The sequence below is a fragment of the Ascidia mentula genome, chromosome 8, assembly GCF_947561715.1.
Source record: "Ascidia mentula chromosome 8, kaAscMent1.1, whole genome shotgun sequence".
NCBI lineage: Eukaryota > Metazoa > Chordata > Ascidiacea > Phlebobranchia > Ascidiidae > Ascidia > Ascidia mentula.
The window spans coordinates 10,919,655-10,945,003 of NC_138573.1; the positions used below are offsets into that span (position 1 = coordinate 10,919,655).

Consider the following 25,349-nt stretch of genomic DNA (forward strand, 5'->3'; position numbering starts at 1 on the left):
TTATTAATATGTTTTATTTTTCCGTTTCATATGCACTTTAAGGATGAACCGTCTGGAGGGTTGCCCCCTGCCGTCACAAGTGATCGTAACTACTACGCGTGCCGGGGTTGCAGATCAATTCTGGAGTAGATGGTCTCGAGAGCGTACAATCATCGCTCACCAGAAGTTGCATCATCGGAAGAGAAATGTCCAGGTCGGTGATGACGCTGCCCCCAGACGTTCTTGGTCGATCGGTCCCGTTAATCAACCAATCCGAATGATTTCGGTGTGGTCCGCGGTGTCCGAGTTCGACCGAGAGGAACGACTGTGCGAAGACCCATACACAAGTTGTGTGTGGTTGTTGACGATTCACCTGCCACAGTATGACCCGGCGACGATGGTCGCTGGGAGACACTGTAACTTGAATAGTGACTAACGTATATTCGTTGAATCAATCATAAGGTTCACAGGCTTCGCAGCCAAGTTTGTCATTGTTTAAAAGAGGGTTAATAAGACGGTAGCGACTTAAATTTTTAGTATGTTTGTTATATGTCCCTCTTCAAGTTTTTTTTTACCAATTTTCAAGCTTTTGTGACGTCCCCTTCATGGTTACGTACGATTACGCACTTGGTACGCCCTCTTGCCGCCAACAACGCTAGAGTGCGTACATATGTGTGTGTTTGTGTTTTGAGGTGTGAAAGCTATAGTACTGGTTCGATATATGTATAAATGGGTACGATTGTACATAAGGGACGGTGTTATAAGTTGATTAAAATTTTGATTGAATCCATGTATCATCAACGTTGTTACGTCACAAACAAAAGTTTATCATTGTTTAAAAGAGGGTGAATAAGCCAGAAGCAACTTGACTTTATAGTGTGTTTGTTATGTGTCTCTTCTTATCATTCGTATCAAATTTTAAGTTTCTTCGACGTCTCCTTCGTGGTTACGTACGATTCCGCACTTGGTACACCTCTTGCCGCCATCGGCGCCAGAGTGCGTAGAGGTGTGTGTGTGTGTTTCGAGTTGTGCAAGCTAAAGTACTGGTCCGATTAATGTATAAATGAGTACGATTGTACAGAAGGGACGGTGTTATGAGTTGGTTACAATTTTAATTGATCCCATCTATCAACAACGTTATTACGTCACAAACAAAAGTTTATCATTGTTTAAAAGACGGTTGTTAAGCGGTTAGGGATTTGAATTGTTAGTATGTTTGTTACATGTCCTTTCTGGTCATTCGTACTAAATTTCAAGTTTCTGGAACTTTCCTTCATGGTTACGTACTGATGTACACTTTGATAGTTGTTTACCGCCCACGGCACTAAAGCGCATTAACATAGGTTAAAGTTTTGGTCATTTTTGAGTTAAATTCTTGTCGGATTTGGTTGTGAATTAGCTCGATTGTTAAAGAGGGTCTTATTTTTATAACGTGTGACAACCCATCGAAACTGACGTAAAATGTAGTTGTTACGTCACAAACAAAAGTTTGTTGTCGATTGAAATAGGGTTAATATTTCGTTATCACTTAGATTTTTAGGTATGTTGGTGTAGACACATTTGTGGTTGTCTGTGCGAAATATTAAGTCTGTACGACATCTCCTTCAGGGTGACGTACAATTGTATACTTTGTATTACATATTTACCGCCAACGGCGCTAATACGCGCTAGGCTCAGCTTTCATTTTTTCTTATATTGCTATTAGACACGTAAGTATCTAATACGTGTCTAATAGCAATATCTCTGCCAGGCGATTGGCGACAAAAACTGGAAACCGTTTGGTTGCATTTTGAATGCTTAACAGCAGTGGAATCACTCCAGAAAACTGAACTTTCAATGGGCAAGTCTAGTTCCTTTCTCATGGAGCAACGGGACAAGTCGGGATTTTCCAATCAGAAAAGAACACATCACTGTCCTGTGATTGTCTTCGATGCGAAGATATGACACGGCGCCATGCGCATTCTTAGATGCGTCAGCGAAATGATGCAGTTGATACTTCAATGGCGGTTTTAGTTCCGAAGACCTGAAGCAACGTGGAACGACAACATTGCTTAAGTGAAGCAAATCAGCAAGCCACCTCTTCCAGTTATCGGATATCAAATCCGGAATGTCGTCATCCCAATTCAGTTCCAATCTGCACAAGTCCTGCAGCAATAACTTGGCCCTTAGAATCACTGGAGATACGAAACCCAGAGGGTCGTCGGCAATCTAGGCAACCGGCTGACAGCGAAAACGGGTCAGCACGCCGACCAAACTGTTACAAAATGAGGACCTTGCATCAGTGCGTCGTTCGGTGAGACGCTTCTGCTTCGGGCAGCACAATCAAAGACCTCACGAAGCTTGTCAGGCTTGTGTGGGTTAAATACTGGGTGGTGCGTAGTGATGTGTTGCGCCGGATCCGGGTACCCAGACCCGGCCGGATATTGACCAATTTTCAATACCCGGACCCGGCCGGATAATAGACTTAATTTTACCGGTTAGTTGGGAAAGCATTTTTGTCCTAAAAGCGGACAAACATTTCGCAAATTACTCGTTTTTGGGACCCAGTCTGTGATACCCGCCGACGTAAGATTTTTTTGTTATTTGTTATTAAGGTTTTTCGTGACGTGTTATACCATATTAATAAATGCCCACGTTTATTTGTTTCACTCATGACAGGCTAACCTTAACATAAAATTCTGTTTGGCAATCAAACGTTTTTGCCAACCGATAAAATACACTCATCGGTGTTAACAAACTGCCGGATCCAAATTATCCGGCCGGATTTGATTGATAACTATCCGGATCCGGCCGGGCCAGATAATTTGGAACTGGGAACATCACTACATTAACGTACATCAGCCGAAGCACCCCATGGATCGAATCATTGAGACGTACCCTGATGAAAATGGAAAAGTTCGCACTGTACTCGTTCGGACGAGCAGCGGTGTCTTTCGGCGCCCTATAACAAAACAGTGTCGCATCGTTGATTCTGATGAGACCTCCTCAACCTTTCCAAGCGATGTCAGCTCGGGTTGCTAGATGAACTCCGGGTTAACTGCTCGCTCTGAAGATACTTTCGGACACTAATTTCTGGCCGCGATACGCACGATATTGGCGATGTGTTTGCAAAATGTTTCATGCTATTCCCACATTTTGGGGGGAGTGTTGCATCGCCACTATGTTATGTGATGTATTGATAATTTGACGTCAAACAATGTACCGTTGTTACGTCACAAATACCGTTGTTCCAGTAGAACCCCAGTTCCTGTCTGTACTGTTGTTGGCTGAGTTTTGTGCTGGTTAGTTTTTTTTTATGCAGTGTGAAACTAATATTCTATTTGAATAAGACAATTTAAGTGCAAGTTGAATCTGCTAACGTTGTTTCCTGCTGTGTGATTAATTGGAAAAACGCCGATATTTTTGTGACTGGTTCCACACAATAGTTCGGTAAGCAGAATTGTGCATTTAATTTCAATGTTTTTGGTCGCTAATTCAACGCGTGTTGTGTAGAAACCGCAGCGCCCTCCAAATAAAGTTGACCCGTTCCTTTTGAAGAAGAAGTGTTGTGTGTTAGGAACCATTGCAGAAATCTCGTCTGTTGCACTGTCCGGGCGCAACCAGTCACGCCCGTCCGACTGCCAAGGGCAGCGCAACACGGACTTTTCCAACGATAATAGAATTATTAAAAAAAAAACATATTAATATTCGTTTATAAATATGATATGCGTAAGTTGAGAAAAGAAGATCAGCGGCCTGAACTCAGGGCACAGCATTTTCCCCTCATATAACCCTTTCAAAAGAAGTCAAAATATTTGGGAAATTCGATGGGTAAGGTGCAGAAATATAAAAAAAGAAAAAGTATTTTTCCTTCATGATTTATTTATCATTATGTTTCCCACTTTCAATTTAGCAAACCAACCGAATACAGTTAAAAGCATACACCATTATAAACACGGTGTAGAGGTGGTCCGGCATATACTTTCGTCGATGAAACTTGGTGCCCAAGCTGCGTTCTTATGGAAAAACTGTCTTGTATCACCCTACTATCAAATCAAACTTAAACCCATTCAGTACGAGGTGCTATGCTAAATTCAACGATAACTAACTTTTCATCCCGCCCGCTGCTCTTATATGCCCTCAAGTCAAATTGCGCAGATAAAACCTCGCATAAACTGCGGCAGCCTTTGATTTTGCAATAAACATTCTAATACAGTGGTTCCCAACCTTTGTTGTCCTGTGCACCCTTTTAGTCGATGTTCAAATCTAAATCCTCCTTACAAATTTAGTTTGCTAAAATATCGTTTACATTAACATTTTGATGTAATTTTTAGAACAGAAATTAACTAAGAAATTAAAATTGTGACACAAATTACAAAATTCCATACCTTGCACTATGTCCATGATAGGTAAGTTTGTTAAACGTTAAAGTAGTCACGCCATACCTTGCACTATGTCCATGATAGGTAAGTTTGTTAAACGTTAAGGTAGTTACGCTATACCTTGCACTATGTCCATGATAGGTAAGTTTGTTAAACGTTAAGGTAGTCACGCCATACATTGTACTATGTCCATGATAGGTAAGTTTGTTAAACGTTAGGGTAGTCACGCTATACCTTGCACTGTGTCCATGATAGGTAAGTTTGTTAAACGTTAAGGTAGTCACGCTATACATTGTACTATGTCCATGATAGGTAAGTTTGTTAAACGTTAGGGTAGTCACGCTATACATTGTACTATGTCCATGATAGGTAAGTTTGTTAAACGTTAGGGTAGTCACGCTATACCTTGCACTGTGTCCATGATGGGTAAGTTCGTTAATTGTTAGGGTAGTCACGCTATACCTTGCACTATGTCCATGATAGGTAAGTTTGTTAAACGTTAAGGTAGTTACGCTATACCTTGCACTATGTCCATGATAGGTAAGTTTGTTAAACGTTAAGGTAGTCACGCTATACATTGTACTATGTCCATGATAGGTAAGTTTGTTAAACGTTAGGGTAGTCACGCTATACCTTGCACTATGTCTATGATAGGTAAGTTTCTTAATTGTTAGGGTAGTCACGCTATACCTTGCACTGTGTCCATGATGGGTAAGTTCGTTAATTGTTAGGGTAGTCACGCTATACCTTGCACTATGTCCATGATAGGTAAGTTTTTTAAACGTTAAGGTAGTCACGCTATACATTGCACTATGTCCATCATAGGTAAGTTCGTTAATTGTTAGGGTAGTCACGCTATACCTTGCACTATGTCTATGATAGGTAAGTTTCTTAATTGTTAGGGTAGTCACGCTATACATTGCACTATGTCCTTCATAGGTAAGTTCGTTAATTGTTAGGGTAGTCACGCTATACCTTGCACTATGTCCATGATAGGTAAGTTTCTTAATTGTTAGGATAGTCACGCTACACCTTGCACTATGTCTATCATAGGTAAGTTCGTTAATTGTTCAATTTTTACCCATCATGGACATAGTGCAAGGTATAGCGTGACTATCCTAACAATTAAGAAACTTACCTATGAAGGACATAGTGCAATGTATAGCGTGACTACCTTAACGTTTAACAAACTTACCTATCATGGACATAGTGCAAGGTATAGCGTGACTACCTTAACGTTCAACAAACTTACCTATCATGGACATAGTGCAATGTATAGCGTGACTACCTTAACGTTTAACAAACTTACCTATCATGGACATAGTGCAAGGTATAGCGTGACTACTCTAACGTATAACAAAGTTTCCTATCGTGGACACAGTGCAAGGTATAAAGTAAATGATTTCAATTACCCCCCTTGGATGAAAATATGTACCCTCCCTGTTTGCCGCTGCAGTCACGTATTTAGGTCACCGATTTTGTCCAGTTTACTGATCTTGGACGCTTACCTATGTTGGCCGTAACGTTACAGCCCCTTCTCAAGTTGGATGCGTTTGAAGTTTTGTCGACTGGAAAAAAAGTTTTATCGCCTAACGTCTCTTTGGTCTTTCTTTCCTCTGGTTCAATGAAAGTACAAGAAAACACACAAGGATGTTCACTTGTGATAATGTTTTGCCAACAGTTTTTTTGAATCATGAGTTACTACAAAGACTATATAACAGTTATGGTGAGACGAAAATTAAAAAGCAAGATTCTAATGTATCTCATGAAGAGTTCATGCAAGGTAAAGAGTATATAGATGTTTTGTATTTTGATCGTATTTCTTTACCCAATAAGAAACAGCCTACTGTGTCATATCATGTATACTGGTGCAGTGTTACTAATACTAACATAATGTTGGGTTATGGCAGATTACTTAGGGCAGGGGTCTCAAACTTCTTATAGCGCCAAATGAAAACTTACAAAGTAAGTCAAGGGCCGCACAAAAAAACTATGCTTTTGTTACCAAAAATAATGCACAACAGGATTAAACTGTAGGCCTAGTTGAAATGGTGTGCCACACAATGGGCCTAGATGTACAGCGAAATTTTTGTCAATTTTCAATAATTTATGAAACGTTGCTGTATACGTTGTCCAACTTGCAGAAGCTGCTTACAAAGGAACAATGGCTTCCAGTGGCGAAAGAATAGCAATAGCTTTCCAAAAAAGGCTTTGACAGCCTTTTTTCTTCAAACTTTACACTTAACGTATCATGAGTATTTTAATTGGTTCCAAATAAAACAAATAACCTTATGAGTGATTTCATATCAAATCACCAAATTTGAATCACATTTCTGACCTGACCCTTTTCAAATTCAATGAAATTTACACAGCAACTTTAGGATGATAAAATAACTAAAATTTCCAAACTTTACAAAAAATGACCAAGTACTTTTTAAGATTTCACACTTTGAAATTGCCTCAAGATGGCGGTAGATATTTTGTTTTTTTGCTAATATGTAATTTGGAATTTTAAAATGCTTAACGGACTGCACACAAAGTCTTCGAGGGACGCACGTTTGAGACCCCTGTTCTATGGTATACAATGGGATTGATGTCACAATGCAGCAGGTAAAAATTGGCTGAAAATGCATGGGTTTAATAGGAGTTATTTACTAAAATGTGTGTAGCGCAGGCAAAATTTACGCTTTGGCGAAGAAAAAAGTCTGGAATTAACTACTGTGCCTGGCAGGTACATTGCATTGATGTGCGCATTTACTGTCTCGTTAGTGGGGAAAATCGCAGCTTAAATCAATCATAAGTCAAAAAACTTTCCATATATAGGGGGATATCTTAACCCCCAAGATAAGATTGGCTTATCTTAACATTCTTGTTATCCTTTGAAACTAACAAATATATTTAGGTCTTAAATTTGTTATGTAAGCACTGACAACAATGATTGTATTTCACCTAAAACAATATGTAGCTTTTATTGTGCTATAATTCTAAAGCAATATTCCAAAAAAAATTATTCATTTTACAAGCATCATACATTTGTTTGCATTGCAAAATTTAAAAAAGTGACCAAGCCAATGAATTCTTACAAACTTGCATGAGATTGTGTCGTTACAATGTGCTGTAACATTTACTTGAAGATAAATATGACAATGAAAGAGAGGGAAAGCATCTTTGTTGCCATAGCTAAGTAAAACATTGTTATTTCCGCTGGGGCAGTGGAAATTAGCACCCCTGTTAACATCATGTGCTATTTATATTGATTCCTGATAATCACTTTAATCTCAACAAAGTCGGCAATTTTTTTCAAATGCAATACTCCTGAAACTGAAAGAGCTACGTATTTATACAAATGTGAGTTTAAAGGGTGACAGTGTTCGGTGGCTTAAATTACACTACACTGCACATATTCTGTTCTACCCTAATGTTTCTCCATTTCACTTTTGTTTGTGCAAAGTACAAGTCCTACAGCATATACATAGTTGTTTGTATTATTGCTGAAAACATATCATACCAGACTGTTAACACCTTTTTACCAATTGCACTAGGTTCGCCACCACCTGTTGAAAGATGTTCTGATACTAGTGTTTCCATCAGGTAAAGATTAAAGTACTTGCTAAAAATCGCAAAACTTTGTTACTGCTTTTATAGTTACTCTTATATTTTGTCTGCTCTGGGCAATAGTTCTCTGCATATATGTTGTTACAAAACGGGGGGGAGTGGTTCTCCCTAAATTTTTTCATGGTGTTGGGTACATGATTGATATGCCTCCCATCAACATTTTAAATCCATGTGCATGTTTGGTGTAAAACATCAAGCAAAAAATGCAATTGACTCGATTTAAATAATAATAATGTTGCTGCAGCTTCCCGGTTTGAATGCTTTTTTCAATCTTCACTGTTTAACAACTCACTATTGAAGTTGTTTGGTTAAAGAGATTTAAAAGTCAGGGCAATGCATAATGTAAACTAAACCAATGGAATCATTATGATGTAATATATAACAGAAACTGTCCCAGAGTATGTAGAATGGTATCGGATGTTTTATTGACTTAGTTTTAAAACTTTAGTGAAAGTGTGAATCTATTTTGTTAAAAATGGTATACTAGTACAAGTAAAGCAGTGATTTATGCATAAAATGCTAAACCACTGAAAATTATTTACTTTAATGAAGAAGAACCTGTAAAAAAAACAATACTGCATGCTCCCAGTCAGTGCATCACTAAGAACTAAAATATTACAAAGTCTCCATTACATTGCTCGCTATGCTATGTTATGGTTTGCGATCAGCAATTGGTGGTAAATGTCAGTGAATAAGGACATTTGCACATGTTTTGCTCAGCGGTTACAGCTTTTAGGCATTACATTATATAAATAACTCATAAACTGTAGTACTTACATAGTCTATTCACTTTCCTATCAAAAATTTGATAACTTCTGGCCTGCAAGTCGAATAGTTTTTCTACCCCATGTTTAGAATATCATCTGTAGGTTAACAGTTTTTATCACACATTGTACAATACATATCTTTTATCCAAACCCAATGATTCTGCACTCCTTTAACATTTTCCTTCATGAGGTTATTAATTTCAGACCTCCTTGGCAAGAAAATGATGATGACTTGCGAACAAACAAATATAAACCATGCCAAAAACTGCATAGTGACAATGGAACTTCAAGTTTGAATGAAGCTTATCTACTTGTTCAGGTTAACAAGCAATTTATGTTATTTTAGTATTGGCTAAAATCATGCATTATTAATAAAATTGGCAAATTCACTCCTAAACATGGTTTAAACAGTGTATTACAGTGTTTCTAAAAGTGTACTATGGACTGCTGGTTTAGAAACTCTGTCTTGACTAACTAATCCTAAATTGTGGCCTATCTTCAGTTACAAAAATACTCCAGTTATTCACATAATCTGGATAATTGCATAGAATTTTAACAATTTGTCTGATTAAAGAAAATGTTGAATATCAAGGTGACACAGCCATATGTTTTTCTAAAATATGGCAAAGGCAGTTTGAGTGAAAAGAGATGCTGTTATTAATTCAAAGATAGCCTAATTTTCATTGTGTAAGCCCAAGATGTGCTGTTTAATCACAATGCTTATTTGTTAAGATACAGTAGGATCCCGTTGTTGTGCTTCCACCATAAAAATTTGTTAACTGTCACATTTGTTTTATGATCTTTTTTCTACATACATGGCATGGCAAAAAAACAAATTAAATGTCTTAAAAACTCCTATAGTGTTTGGGTTGTGTGCACCATGTCATAACATATCTGCATTAAAATGAAACTGATTACAAAAGAGAGAGAAAGCACCTGCTGCTGTAAAACTTATAACAACATTATTTTAGTGGGGGAAGAGTAAATTAGCACAGTTATTCACAAGCTTCTTAATAGTGTTTGAATGACAAATCACACTGATTGCAAAATTAGTCTAAACTAATAACATCGTTGATGATGATTATTATGTTTACAAAATGCACCCTTTTATGGCCTGGTTGAGTTTTGCTAGTGAATGTTTAGTGTTTCACATGCAAATATTTTAGATTTCTGCAAAAACATCATGAAATGTGCCGTATCAGTCTTATGTCTGCAACTGAATTGTCCTGCTTTGGCACTCTTTGAGAAGACTGGCTTTTATATTATGACATACACACGCTTTTGTGGGTAACCCTCGCTTCATCAGGTGTAAATGACACAAAATGTGTCACACATGTTATGGCACACCACGTTGGTTGACTTGCAGCTGAATGTTTCCTTTGGTTGCAGTCAGTTCGGAGGAGGTTAAGAAATTTTTTAGGTTACGGGGTTGCCGATAGGCTATCACTAGTTACTGCTTTTGTCCTGATGTAAAATGGGTTGCAAGTGCCTTGTAATCTTCTTAGGTGGCCAATCGAATTGTTGTGTGTGACAACAAGTTGTAATTGACTTAAGTCTTTTGTTTGATCATTGCATTCGAGAAGACAGTATCTTGGGATCTTTGCTGCTCTTTTCATTTCTTTGTCTACCAAGCTGGCATGGTAGTCATTTGCCAAGAATACGTTTCGCACATCACTTAAACCCGTGTTGCAATCGTCATAACGAGCAAATCTGTCTGTTTTTTGTATCACTTTGTGTCATTCACACCTGATAAAGCAAGGGTTACCCGCAAAAGCTTATGTACGTTATAATATAAAAGTAGGTCTTCTTAAAGAGTGCCAAAGCAGAACAATTCAGTTATAGTTATTGGTGTAGCATTTTATTAACATGCATTAAGCTACATTTATTTGTGTTTGCAGGATGTAAACGAACAGAGTTTATCTTTGGATTGTCGGCAATCTGATGACAGCACCTATAAAGACAGGTACTTTTAGTTTTCTGTCCTAATGGTTTGAGGATATTTGAATGGCCTGATGGGACTGTGCATTTTAGACAAATTAGCAGATTTAAAGACTGAAACAATAGTCCTATGTGGCTTGGTTTTACACAAAAGTACAATATGAAAATGAAAGTAGTTTGCTACTGCTAATTCAGTTTATTTACATCATAATCCGCGAAAATAAAATGCGGAACAGTAAAACACAATGAATGATCCAGTTGGGATTAGATGAAGGGACGGTAGAGACCTCAATTGGTTATTTGAAACCGCCCCTGGGTTGTTTCGAGGTTGCAAAAGATTTACGCGGTTGTACGCAATGACATTGATGAGGCAAGGAGCATATATGTAGTAAGAATTTCGGGTGATTGTGCTATTTAGGCATTTTAAGCAGCAACATATGTCAAAACTAACAATAAAAAGTGTTATTAATCATGGTGTGCAAGTAGTCAGCATACAAATGACTTTCTATCATTAATTAGTCCAAACACACAATTTTGCAGTGGATGGCATTGCTGCAAAAATACAGTGGAGACCCTGTTAAGTGTTATTGCTATGAACAAGTAAAAACCCATGATGATAAAGGTGTATCTTGTTCTTTTTAGATGTTTTTTGACTAACAACAATACATTAGAATGTGTAAAATAAATTTCACATGCAATTACGGTTAAATTTTACAAGTTGTCTGTTATTTTGCAGCTCACTTGATACTGCGTTTTCTTCAAAGAGTAATTGGTTTCAAAGTCAAAATGTAAGCTTGAACTTCGTCATTAACTTTCATTCTTAAAAAATTGCTTTTTTTAACAGTTTACACAATCAATTCACCGAAGTTCACACTTCAACTATTGGAAAGAATCAGAAAACCTCTATGGTAGAATACTGCATTGTTTAAATAATCAAAATTTGTTGCAAAAATCAGTGATTGAGAAACTACATGACTTAAGGTTTGTAAATTTTTTTGCATATTGTTTTTCTAACCACTAAAAAAAATTGTTATTCAACATCAAATGTTAGTAAAAAAGAACTTTGAGGCATCATCTGATAAAGGCTGCTTTGTAAAAATGTTCTACCAATAATTGTACTAATACTAAATATTTGTTGTCGTTCTTTTTAGTTTAAACATATACAATATTAGTTTACTCGAAAGTGTCACAGTTAATTTGCTCCTGAATCATGTTTCAGCTGGTTTTAAACTCTCTTTTTGGTGAGAATTACAACTTTGAATATTTGATGAGAGTTTGCATTAATTATTAAGGCCATATGTAAACAATTAGCTTTCCGTAACCTAACATAGTATGCTTCCATGTCATTGTGTGTACCCAGATTACCCACTGTAGTAAAAAATAATTATAATTAATAACCCATGATAACGTTTGTGTCACCTTGACTTTTCTTTGTCTTTTGATTGCCAGTGAAGCATATTTCTGCATGTTTTTTTATCATGAGTTACTTTTTCATTGCTATTTGCATTACAGAAACTGTTTAATCAAAGTTTGCACAATAATAATTTTAAGCGATATCAACTTTGCATCGAAAAACAATGTTGATCAAACATTGTGGAAAACTGCATTTTATCAAGTTAGTATCAAGTTATTTTTTTTCTATTTTAGGAGCATAAAAACCTAGGCCTAAACATTTGAATTTCATAATTTAGTTCATTAAATTAAATTAGCATATCATCTTTATTACCTATTTATCTACAGCAAGATCAGCTATTTTATCATATGTCACCAAATGTTTGCTGTCTTCGCTTGTGCAAAGTGAATTGATTTAAACAATGTGATTTCATGTCAAATCACCCAACCCATAAAGCATTACCTTTTTGGATTTTTCTCAAAATTGGTACACTTGCTCAAGCCCAAACACTTACTCTTTTTTTCAAATTTTCTGGAAATTGACCATGTACTTTTCGAGATATCATACTTTTTTATTATTATTACCGTATTGCCACTAGATGGTGATAGCCATTTGTGGATGGATGTTGGGCTCATTTTGAAGGTAATTGCAAGGCCTAACAGACCATACTTACAGATTTACCTGACAAAATTTTATTTACAATGGAGTAAACAAAATTTTATCGTTAATCTTTGACGGTTCATTTCATAAATGTATCATCTCAAAGAAAAAATATTTTTGGACCAAATGCTGTCTATATCAGTATTTTTCAACCTTTTCGAGCCACGGAACACTATTTTTATCAAAATAATCTTGCGGAACACCAAATTGTTGTACTGCGCGGCATTGTACTTAACCAGCAACAGGCTCGCGCAATTACATTCCTATTTTTACAAAACGAATCTTATTGTTTCCCAACAATGGAACATTCAAACTGGTGATAGTGGATGATTACTTTCATAAAAAAATATTTTCGACCTGTGTTTCACAGAACATCAGTCAAACTAATAAGTTTCTTGCGGAAAACCTGATCTCTCTTTCACGGAGCACTGATGTTTCGCGGAACACCGGTTGAAAATCACTGGTCTATATCATAATAATGCATGACACCCAAAATTTGAATGGGCAAATTATACAGTAAAATTTAGGAGCAGCTTTTTGGTGGTAGCAATATTTGTACGTTTGCTATACTTCACCATGTCACTTTCATGTACTATATCATGTAATGAATTTTCCCCACTTTATTTTTCCACAGTATGTACAAATACAGTTCACACATGTAATACAATAGCAAACATAGCACTAAAAACAAGCAATACACAACTGGAAATATTAAAAAACTCTTCTGTTAGGATTTATTTTTTTCTTAACTTCAGTTGAAGGGTTTTTGTTGCTTGGTGTTGTTCTTTTTCAGTGAGTGTGTATACTCCGTTTTTGGATTGACACTTGTTAAAATGGTTGCTTTTGTGATCATCAAAGAATCTTCAGCTAACAGATAGGCAAATGATGGGGATGGGCCAGCGGGATGCAAAAATTTTACTTTGATGTTATCTGTTTCATAATTGGATTGTATTACTATTGCCAGCCACCATTTGGTATCATACTTCTCTGTTTCATATCCCACTACATCTTTCTAAGAAATGTCTTCTGAACAAGGAAGCAAAGACACTCGTTTTTTCATGTTTTTACTGGAGAAGGAATCTTCTTTTACCATGAGATGTACTTCCAACTTATACACCGGCATGTAGAAGTGAAACTTTTGGGTGCAACTAATTGCCACGGCCAATTGAAAGCGGTCTCTTCCTCAATAGTGTGTTCCGGCACCAAATTTTGGCAGAGCAATTTTTGTTCCCTCTACCATAAGCTTTACGTTTTGATGGATGATACACACACACACACACACTGTAAGTTCAGCTACTGCCAGGTAACACCACATGTTTCAGTCGCAAAGTTGTGAATTTGGTAAAACCTACTTTAACTTCTGTATGTTTTGCTTTGAAATACTGGTAAGCTTCATTCAATGTACATAAAGTGTTGCTTTTCATCTCCAATTTTCACAGATACATGATCATTCTTTCCTGGCATCATGCGGCTCACCAAATCATCTTGGTAAAACTCAGGGTTGAAGGTTGATGATGCTCCACTTAAGATTCCGATTTGATAATATGCCCCTTTCATTGGTTAATTTCTTAGCAGTTCTTGCCAATGACTCTGTTATTTGAAATTCTTTCACTATTCGTGCAACAATCCAAGAGCCAGCAACATGTGTCAGTACTTGTAGTTTTTGACTGTGTTTCTGTGATGAGGCAACTTTTACTTTTAGCTGGGCAATCAAGGCGTTATACTCTTTTTCTTTCGTGCTTTGTTGAGAAGTAGTGGGGTTTGGTTGGTCCATTTTTAGGCGTTTCCTGATTGTATCTGAAATAAACAGCTATTTAAAAAACATTTTCTTAGAAATAAAACCGTAGATTCTTCTTGAAAACTGTGCTTTGTGTCCAGGACAAACAGAAGTGATCACAGTGTCATATTGGATACTGAAGAAATTCCATTTCTTCAGCAGTTGGAATAGAATTGAATGAAGTTGAGCTACCTTCACAGCACTCATTTACTATTATTCCTATATCACAAGCCATCTTTTCTGCAGAAGCTGTTTTTTTAATACTCATAGACGCCTCTTCTAGAGTACAAAGCGCCTCTTCCTAGAAGCGCTCCACATCCACAAGAACAATCGCTGTGTTAATGATAGGGAACAGTGCGTTTACTTCCCGGTGCTCTATAACAACTTACTGTAACTGTAGTTTTCCCGCCCATTTTTTATACATCACATGATTTTACAAGCGGTGTTAGCGTTATCCCCTTTTTCGTGTTGGCACGTTTTTTGGCGTTAGTTGTGTGCTGCACTGTACCATTACCTTGAGGAAGCCTTGTTGAATAACAGGCGAAACGTCGGTGAATAAAGTTACGTTTTATCTTTGCCAGAAGAACAGATTATTAAGTTAAAAACATAATTAGTTTGTGTGCAGAGTGAAGGTCTCTATTGTTACACAATAGAACACAGTTTCTAATATGTCACAATATGGTAACAAATGTGTTGTTGTTGAAATAAATGAGTGTTTGAATAAATCATCGATTATGATGTTTAATTGTATGGACTTGGTGTGTGGTAAAACTTAACCAATTGCTTGCTGTGTGTGGTTATATTACAATTTTACACACATGTAACATAAAAAAACATAGGTGGTGGCACTTCTGGTTTTTACAATGACAAGTCACATATTGATATACTTTGTAAAGCTGTAGCCTAATGTCAATCCATGAAATCTTCACAGAAACTGTGAATATAAACTAAATTTTGTAGTTATGTTTTACATCATAGACATTCTATCTTTTAGGTATTTGAAAAGATAAGAGAAAAAGTTTCATCTCAATCTGAACTAAAAAAAGCAACGCTTAAAAGTCTTCTGACATCAATACTCACAGAGGTAAGCTATCTATTGCTGCCCAAATCAAAATTGATTTTTTTCTTTGACAAGTATAAAAAAAATTCTATTTTTTCAAGGCTTTTACATTTTATGAGAATTTAATTACATCTTTGGAACGATGTTACAAAATTGATTTAAAACTGATGTTAACCAGTCTGGCATCATCACAAAGTTATTTTAAAAAAGTCGAAAAACAGGTAACTAACATACTGTTGCAATTATTACATGCTTTAATACTCACTCAAAATTAAGACTTTTTTATGTGTAGTGACCTACACTTTCCATTCATACTTGTTGTTTTGTAGAAATTGGCCTATCCATTGTTTCCTGAAATTTGTTTAAGTTCAATGAGGCAATAAACCTGAGCGTGAATAGAAAACACTATTATTAAGTTTCAAAACATTAAACTAAATACACCTCATTTTTTCAAATTTGATTATGTGGATATTCGGCTACTCGAAAAAAGTAACAGATAATCAGCGGCAGTGTATATGTCTTATAATAAGACACAAACTGATGGTGCCAATGGGCAAAATTTATATTTTGTTTTAATTAATATCAGATACACCAATGCTGACTGCTGTTACTCTTTTTTTCTCAAACTCTCACTATTCAATCTAAATCCTCAACAATACCGAATAAAAGTTGCTGTTTTTACATCTCATATTCTTGGTTTTGGGTAGATTTTCCGAGTTCAACTTTGCATTTGTACACCAATCACTTTTAAGTTACAGTTTTTTTCATAACAACTACTTACAGTAAGATACATTGTTCCCAATCAACATTGAAACACTTTCATCACTCTACTGACTGTCGCAATTTTTGTTGTGCATTACATCACAGTCAATTGCCATGTTTATAGCTCTTGGAATGCTTGATTTTTGTTGTAGTGCTCTTCGAATATTACTTACTAAGACATCTCAACTGTGTCCAATTTAAGGTGTTTTTTACCAATATTCTCCCCCAGGATTACTTGTTTAATTGAATTCGATTCGTTCTACAAGATTTGTTTGGATTGGGCGAAGTTTCAGATTGTCTGAAGAGCTTTGTTTCAGGCATAATGCTGTGTAGTTGGTGGGATATTGGTGAAAACCTACTTGTTTGCCACATCTGAGGCATTTTTGCAAGCTGAAGATCCATACAAGCACTGCAGTTCATGTTTCTAATGTTAAGCACTGACAATTGACTGTGATGTCATGTGTGCAGCAATAATCGCGTTTAGTCAGTTAACTTTATAATGATGTAGAGAAGAAAGCAGTTAAGTAAGAACTTTGGATGGTTGTTGTGAATAGCATACAACTGAAATGTGGTTTGGCATACAAATGTCAGGTTGAAGCAGAAAAATCTACCCATATCCAGATTACAAGAAGTAGAAAGAGCATCTCTAATCCAGAATTGATAAAGATGATTTGTACCTCTAACTTCGTACAAATTATGTGAAGTTCCGAGCTTCGCTGTATTTAAGCAATGAATGGCTTAAAAAACAACCTCTGGTCTTCAGTGAGTCTGGCACTTCGCTTAATCCATATAAATTTGTTGAACAAAGCAAATCGGAATTATCTGGTTTACTGTTTAAGAGTTTCATATGCCTGCTAGGCCTTAGCGCATACAAACTCGAATATATTTTGTTTCATTGGTATTGCGATGCTTGGAGAGTTCCTTGCAAAAAAGCTTTGTCTTGTTAATAGACTAAGCTTGCAATAATTTGCTGTCAGAAGTGTTTGATATGCTTGGGAGATATATCACGTTACAATGAAAATCTTCATGAGACTCTCAATTATGGAATGGCACGACGGTCAGCATCCTTTTCATTATTACCTTATTGATTGAAGCAAATAATCTTGTGTACAATTATGTCAATTTCAAATATTTGTTTCAGGCTAATCTCAGTGCAACATAATTGTAAAGAAATATCCCTATTGAGCAATTATTGTTTTGTAGTTACTACTTACAAGCACGATGTTTGGAACCTAGAAATGGTCATCCTTATAACCAAATGGCTGTCATTGCTGTTCGAACAAGGCGACGACTGGATGCAATTTACTACTATGTCCGTAGTCTAGCTACAGCTGGTGCCCCTATTCATAGTGCAAGAGAAAGTTTAACTTCCCTGTTTGACGATGCAAGAAGAAAGGTACCTGAAATTAAATTGATCTCATTTTTCACAAATCATAAGGACATTCACTCCAAGGAGAGAAATAATCAAGACATATTTTCCCATTTTGAATAAGATTATAATAAAAGTGCTAAAGAACTGAACTGGCGTGGGTGTTTCTTTTTTTATTAGTAAATTAAACTCTTTTATGCGATTATCCAGTACTAGCTTAAATGGTACATATTTTAAAAACTGTTCTCCTGGCACATAAAAAAGAGGCGTTTTTAAGATTTGTTTGCTTAATGCAGACTTTTGTCACAATATAATGCTGCACCAAGCTAACAATATGATGATGCCAGATAATGCGATTAACTGGCTTTGCCTGAACTTTAATAAATGTGAATGTGCAAACGTAAACTTCTATTATTTGAATGCCAAGTTAATGGTGGTTCCTTAATTGCACATCAAAATCCACTATGCTTTAAAGTAAGTCCCCATCTGTTTGGCTGGCAAAACTGTCACCATGCTGTAGTGACGAGAACAGTTAGCTTGTTTGCACTTCACTTGAATTTTTATCCAACTGAAAATTAAAACAGCGTTTTATCACATGCATATGTTGCAGCTTGTGCATATTGAAGATGCAGAGAAACAACAAGATACTCAGAAAAGAGTTCATGTTCCTGCATCATTGTAAGATACCATTATTGTTCCTAAGAATAAATGCAAATGAAATGTATTACATTGAAAGCTGTAGCACTGGACTAGCTTTTTAACAAGCAGACACAGAGATTTCCACTTTGTGGTGCCTTTCTGTGGACGTCGATCTCTTGAGTAACCAACAACAGAGAAGAACCACCGTGGAGTGCACTATGGCCGAACTTGGGTAACCAAGGTACCACAAAGTGAAAATCTTTGGCCTGCTAATTAAGAACTTGTCCAGTGCTGTAGATTGGTCTTGGTTGGTATTTGATTTTCCATTATTTTACTGTTAAATACACAAAAAAACCTCTTTTTTCCACATTTTATCTCAAAATCATACTCTAAACATCAATAAAGGCCGCTGCAAGCACACACCAGCTTTACTCCACGAAAAAAAGTATACAAAACAGGAACTACAATATGTACAGTGATAATATGGAACATGAAATTAACTTTAGAACAAAAAAATTATTTCATGCTGAGTGATCATCAGCCAACTTAAATGTCTTGGTTGGCCTGGATTCTGTTGTACTTGGTACTGTTACAACACCTTCAAAAGTCTCAACTAAAAATCAGACAATAATGCTGTTTTTACCTACAATGCAACCAACATTTTGCAAAACAAGAAAACTGAGCAAAACACGTCCAGCATGATGGTTCAAAAATAATGACATTTTTATATAGACACAACACATTTACATGCAGTGGCCAACATGATACTGGGCCAGTCACAGGCATCCTAATCTTTGACAGCATCATTTAAAAAGTAATTACATTGTGGCTTGTGCTAAAACCGTTTGACTCAAGTAACTTCCTATTGTTTACTACAGTGTCAACACTTCACACTTTCATACCAAACATTGACTATTGTTCAATTACATTTCCAACATATTTGCATTTTCTGCAAGTAAATTTTGCACCAGCAAGATAATAATTATTTTTTAGGTTTGTTGATGCTGGTGAAGAGTGGGTTTTTGGCAAAGATGTTGAAGACAAATGTACTTTAAAAAAAAGTTCATTTGAAATTGCTGGAAGCAATATGTTTTGTGATAGCTCAACAATAAATAAGGTTTGTATGACTATGAACTGTTACAATAAATGATTAACTTCTTGGCCAGAGTTAACATGTATGTACTGCAGTTGTATATGCAGCACATTATCCTGATTCCATTGACAAAATGGGGCAGGATTTAAAAGGTATACCCAAAACTTTGGGTTTGGGTACCTAAACTTTTTTGTTTGACAGTACAAGGGTTACTAAGAAGAACTAAAGACACAATATTTATTCTACTGAAGTATGGATAGTGTTTGATAAACATTTTCAAGTTCAGAAAATGTTACCCCAAACTGAAAATGTCTCACACACAAATGCAATTAATGGTTCTTATGTTTTTTGTGGGTGAATCTCAGCAGGTCAGATGAACTAACACATATTGGTACTTGCATCTGTTGAAAATTTACATCTACATTGTACATAAACAAATGGCTATCATGCCTTAAAACGCAATACAATTTTTGCCTAACTCCCTTTTATTAGTACAGCTTTTTTTTAATTTGTTGCTGTATTAATAAAATCCAGTAATGCATCTACCTAAATGGATGATAACATCAGTTTGTTTGCAAAAATGTATTAGCATAGTTGCAGAGATTTTCCCAAAGACAAGTTATGATCAGCCATGTCCATGAATATGAATATTAATCTCACATGTCATTTGGGCTTAAATTGTGTTCCTGTCTAACATTGTATTTCAAGGCAGTGGCAGATCTAGGGGTTGGTTAACTGTCAGAACACCCCTTCAGTATTTTGGCACATTGTTCTGAGGGTGTGATTCATGAAAGTCGTTTGTTTTGGGGAAACAAGTTGATTGTTATGTAAAATAATAATATTTAAAACACATAAACACTTTACAGTTTGGAAGTTATACAGTATATGTTGCTGTAACATATATCAAGCCAAATATAAAATATACCAAACAGTATACTTCAATGGGTGTAAATCCATAGCCTTAAAAAACAAGTTTTTATAAAAAGAATGCCGTTTTTGCTAATCAAAGGGCTTGCTTAATGTCCACATGGTAAAATATGTTAACTTTATATTTTAACATTTCAACTTAAAAAGCTTCAAATCAATTTGTGTTGCTGCTGTTTTTAAAGATGCAAGCATTGGTTCATAAGCAAATTTTATCACCAAAGACAACAGCAGATTTACTTTGTTAATCATTGACACAGATTTTTGTTTGGAAATTGGAATATTATAGAAGATTTTATACCACATTTAATTTTATTAAAAACAACTTGTCTTAATCTTATCAGATGTTTGTGTTTGTCACAGTTTTATTCAAGAATAATTTCTAGTTTTTCCATTGCCATCTCAACAGACGTTATGTTATGCTCATACCTGAACATGATGAAATGTAACAGTATCTGTTGGTTTGAGGTCTGTCATTAAAATTTGTGACTAAAAAACAATCAGGTCCCTTCAAACCCTATATTTTAGTCAACATGTTTGGGTTTTAACAAGGCAGCAATATTTTTAACAAACTATTTATTTGCGATTGTTAGATGGTCAAAAAATTCATCCTTGTTTTTTTGAATGTTCATGGAAAGCTCTTTACTAAAATTGAATTGGGCACTATAGATTCCACAAGCCTTGATGCTTTGCAAATGTTAAAAACGGTAATTAATTGTTTCTTTTTGATTTGTGCAGATAAACCAATATGTTTTTATTCTTTAAAGCTTTTAAGCTACCCCTCAGCTCCTGTTACAAAAGAAATGATTTTACAGTTATTGGCAATCAGTTTTTTTAATGTTCATGAAAAACAGAAGCATACAGAAAGTGGTGAGTGTGTTTGTTGAATTTAAAAATTATGCAGTGTTTACTTTTTAATCTATTTTTCTTTTTAGAGAAAGGACAATCCATTTTGCTTCATGCAATTCAACTTGCATTTTCAACAATTTCAATTCTTGTTGGACATGTTACTGAGTTAGTGCATAGCAAACAGGTTGTGCAAAGTAAACATTTGGATCCATTGGAATATCCAGATTTGGGTGTTGTATTGCCTGCTGTAAAATTCTCATGTGACTGGATGTATTCCAATCAAAACTTATGGTATCTATCCCCACCAAAAATGGTAAACCACAAGTAAGTTTTTATGAAAGAGTGATGAGTAGTTTGCAAAATCATGAGTAGTTTGCAAAATCTCAAATTGTAGAAACAACGTATATTTTTGGTAACATAGTAGTAAGTTAGACACTACCAAATCTCTGGTACTTGTGGAACCCTGAAAAGACTTCATATCTTTACTCTTTATTTTGAAGGGACTTTGATATTTGGATGAGCTTTGCTGATATGTGCAATTGGCTTTGTGATGACAACTTGGTGTTTCCTGTGCATGTTTTATCTTCTTGGTCTCCCAAAACATTTAGGGTAAAAAAATAGTTATGTTAATTCCGCATTGTTTCTGAACAAAATTTAATTTCTTGTTTTAGGTCATTGGTAGGGGTACTTTTTACAATTTATTGCAATATATTAAATATAATATGTGAAAATTGAGAAATATATGCAAACTATAACTCGGCATCTAATAACAAAAACAGCAACATAATTTTGTATTAAATTTAATCTGATACCTGCAAAGAATGCTCGGAATTACCAATCCTTATTTAGGTTCATTTTTTCACAAACAATTGTCAATTCATTTCAAGGTAAACTTACCAGAAGATGATGAATTTGCTGGATTTTGTCCTGCTCAACATCCAGACCATGAAACTAAGTTTGTTTACTTCAATAAAACTTCAGAGAATGTCCAAAAAGACCTAGTGAATCAATGTGTCCGACTTGCTTCTATACGTGATTTTCTTACCTTTTTATGTGGGATGGAAAAGCCATTGTTAGCTTTTCAAAATGGCAGGTACCATTTTTTTATTGAACTAGTTATATAGTACAACTATTTTAAATCAGTACAAGGTCTTCCAAAGATACCTTTCTTGAGAACTATGTGATTTTCTAGCAAAAATAAAAGCGCTGATACAAAAGAAATACTGTAGAAAATATAAGTAGTTGAAAAGAAAAAAAAACTCATTTGTTGTAAGGTTTTTAAGACCTTTTGTTTTGTTTCAAAGTGCGTTGTTTTTAGTGATAAAACAGATACCAAATCTTTGTTGCCAATAAGGCTATTTGGTGATTACGGTTCTTTTTTTGATATGATACATTTTTAGATACGTTGTTGTGTTTGAAACTAATTCTTGTGAAAGAGCGGACAATGAACTTTATTTGGAAGATATTACAGAAAAGGTAGTTTTTTGTAATTAGTCGAATTGCTCTTGAAATTATGAACAATCTCAGGGTGCTCATTTTCATCATTCTTTAACTGATGTGATGGGGTTAAAGGAAAATGAAGGTATTGCAGGTTTAAAATTAAACTATAACTCACTGAAGCTGGCCAAGGAAGTCTATGACAAAAGGCAAATTCAAATCCAAGTATGTTTTCTCATTTACCTGGTGTACATCCAGAAAAAGTAATGATATTTATAGGCTTCACTGGGTACCGAAAAAGGTGAAACTATCACCCAAGTGAGGCCCCGCTTTATAGTTCCTGATACAAATTGCTTTATTGACCATCTACAGCTTGTCAAAGCAATTATGAAATCCAAAAAATTTGTTTTATGCATACCACTGTTAGGTAAGAGAAAATAACTACATAATCATTGTCTTTGAATATTGTATCATCACAATCTCAGCTATATGTGCTTTTTCAGGTTTTTTAAAATTGATTTATAATTTGCGCAATTTAGAAAGTAATGGCTAACCATATAATGTACAATTAATAAATATTATGTGTATGGAAGATTTTGAATATGAAAAGGTGGAACGGGGGAAAAATACTTGCTGTTAGAAATACAGTTTTGTCCTGATTTTATTACAAATTTACCAAAAACTCTGTGCTTGATGTACTGAAATTACTCATTTGGTTGAACAGTTGTTACAGAGTTGGAAGGATTGTCACTTGAAAGCAAAAGTACAGACAGATATGAACTTAATGTTAACAGAAGTGCGCAAACTGCAAAATGTTTTCTTAAACAACAATTTGCCTCTAGTGGGAAAGCAGAACTGTTGGCATTAACAAACCATGGAACCTCACTTGACACTATCTCATTTATGCATCAGGCTGTTCACTCTAAGGTGAAAGTTTTTTTACACATAAGTCAAATGTCAAAATTGATAATTTATGATGCACAATCATATGTTTTCAAACTTTTTATTTCAAGTAAAATGTTATTCCAGAAAAACACTATTTCTGTCCGGCATTGAGTGCTTAAGTTGTATTGTATTTACTTCATTATTATTTATGTTATATGTTTACTGATGAAATGTGCATTTTTTTGATACAAAGAGTTTTGTGGAGTATTTCATACCAACGATAATCTTTCTTCATTGACACTGTGTTTTATGTGAAGTTTTGCTTGGATTCTATTTATGCATTAAAAATATCACAAACCTAACTGAAAAAAATAAAATCTTAATTTACAAAATTTATAGAAAAATCGTATTTTTATTTCAAGAGAGTAATGTTTATTAAATCTACACTTCTAGGTTCTTCAATAAAACAAACAAGATATTTTTTCTCACAGGAAAAAAATGATGATCAGATTCTTGAATGTTGTCACAAATTTCAAGTTCAGAATACAGTAAAAACCCATAAAACAGTGGTACTACTCTCGGAGGACAGAAATCTTCGAGTCAAAGCCATGTTACAAAAATTGCCAACTAAGTCAATAGTTACCTTTTGTAAGATGGCAAACATAATTTAAAAATATGTTTCAAAATAAATTGTGCTGGAGAACCTTGTGTGGTGCTTTGCATTTTTAACATTTGACAAATGTTTTCATCAATAATGTGCCATAGGGACGTGAGTTGACAAAAAAATCGGCAGTTGCTTGGACGCGAGTAGTTTCTTTTTTAGGCTGAACGATAAAAATCATAAAAAAATACCTAGTCCTTACCGTTATATCAAATTTTTAGGCAAAAACAAACGCGAACATTGTGAAATTTGCAAAATAAGAACCATATACGTTCCTATTCTTAGCGCACGCCACGAACACATTTCGGCCATAAAACCATCCGGCATCTTAATTTCAAATTTGTTAATTGCATGTTGTAGAGCATTAAATTACCGTTCTCTTGATATTGGTCAATATTGGCACTTATTACAAGAACGCCGAGCATAATTGTTTGTATTAGGTAAGTTTTTCGCATGCCGACATTACGCCATTATGCTGATTCGCAAAAAGTGGGTCGTGTTCAATGGGCGATTTGAAGGTTATCCGTCACCTTAATTTCAAATTTGTTAATGGCATGTTGTAGAGCATTAAATTACCGTTCTCTTGATATTGGTCAATATTGGCACTTATTACAAGAACGCCGAGCATAATTGTTTGTATTAGGTAAGTTTTTCGCATGCCGACATTACGCCATTATGCTGATTCGCGAAAAGCGGGTCTTGCTCAATGGGCGATTTGAAGGTCATCCGGCACCTTAATTTCAAATTTGTTAATTGCATGTTGTAGAGCATTAAATTTCAGTTCTCTTGATATTGGTCAATATTCTCTCTTCTGTTGGTTCTCTCTTCTCATTGATAAATATGCACGTAATATATATTGCCTGAGAGAGCTCAGGTAAAAGAAAGAAAGAAATGACGTTGGTGTTGACGTATGACGTTGGAAAAGGTGATGACAAAATTGTTGTCGAACGTCTTGATGACGTAGACGAGGCGCTTGTCAGTTCGCATAAATGATGAATTGTAACAGGTTGTTGTAGGGACAAAGCAATTGCTTGTTAACAATAGCACTATAATACTGGGAATTGTTCTCAAATATGATGTGATAGATGCACCATGCTACTATTTTGGAGCGCTGAAAAAGACATACAGCACACGAACAAAAACATTAGCCTGCAAGTGTAGGGATTTTGGCTTGTCGTAA

At 35.4% G+C, this 25,349-nt stretch overlaps 1 protein-coding gene across 1 annotated transcript; it reads left to right on the top strand.

The window, feature by feature from the left end:
- The first annotated feature begins 5,876 nt into the window (after positions 1 to 5,876).
- On the top strand, positions 5,877 to 24,211 carry LOC145910906 (telomerase-binding protein EST1A-like). The gene is made up of 23 exons (XM_082998123.1): positions 5,877 to 6,123; positions 7,883 to 7,931; positions 8,927 to 9,041; positions 10,621 to 10,685; positions 11,397 to 11,448; positions 11,505 to 11,641; positions 12,173 to 12,275; positions 15,485 to 15,574; positions 15,652 to 15,771; positions 17,263 to 17,369; positions 17,516 to 17,708; positions 18,292 to 18,359; positions 19,314 to 19,437; positions 20,931 to 21,044; positions 21,105 to 21,207; positions 21,273 to 21,510; positions 21,687 to 21,795; positions 22,074 to 22,279; positions 22,587 to 22,662; positions 22,714 to 22,848; positions 22,903 to 23,050; positions 23,348 to 23,550; positions 24,000 to 24,211. The coding sequence occupies exons 1-23, from the start codon at positions 5,991 to 5,993 to the stop codon at positions 24,177 to 24,179; spliced, it is 2,868 nt and encodes a 955-aa protein (XP_082854249.1). The 5' UTR covers positions 5,877 to 5,990; the 3' UTR covers positions 24,180 to 24,211.
- Positions 24,212 to 25,349: the final 1,138 nt, after the last annotated feature.

What these genes read in the sequence shown, in the direction of transcription:
- LOC145910906 (XM_082998123.1), top strand. Translation starts at nt 5,991, where the DNA reads ATGTTCACTTGTGATAATGTTTTGCCAACAGTTTTTTTGAATCATGAG. An exon ending in AATTATGGAATGGCACGACG is followed by an intron (nt 17,370 to 17,515) that starts GTCAGCATCCTT and finishes ATTGTTTTGTAG; the next exon opens with TTACTACTTACAAGCACGAT. An exon ending in ATCAGGCTGTTCACTCTAAG is followed by an intron (nt 23,551 to 23,999) that starts GTGAAAGTTTTT and finishes TTTTTCTCACAG; the next exon opens with GAAAAAAATGATGATCAGAT.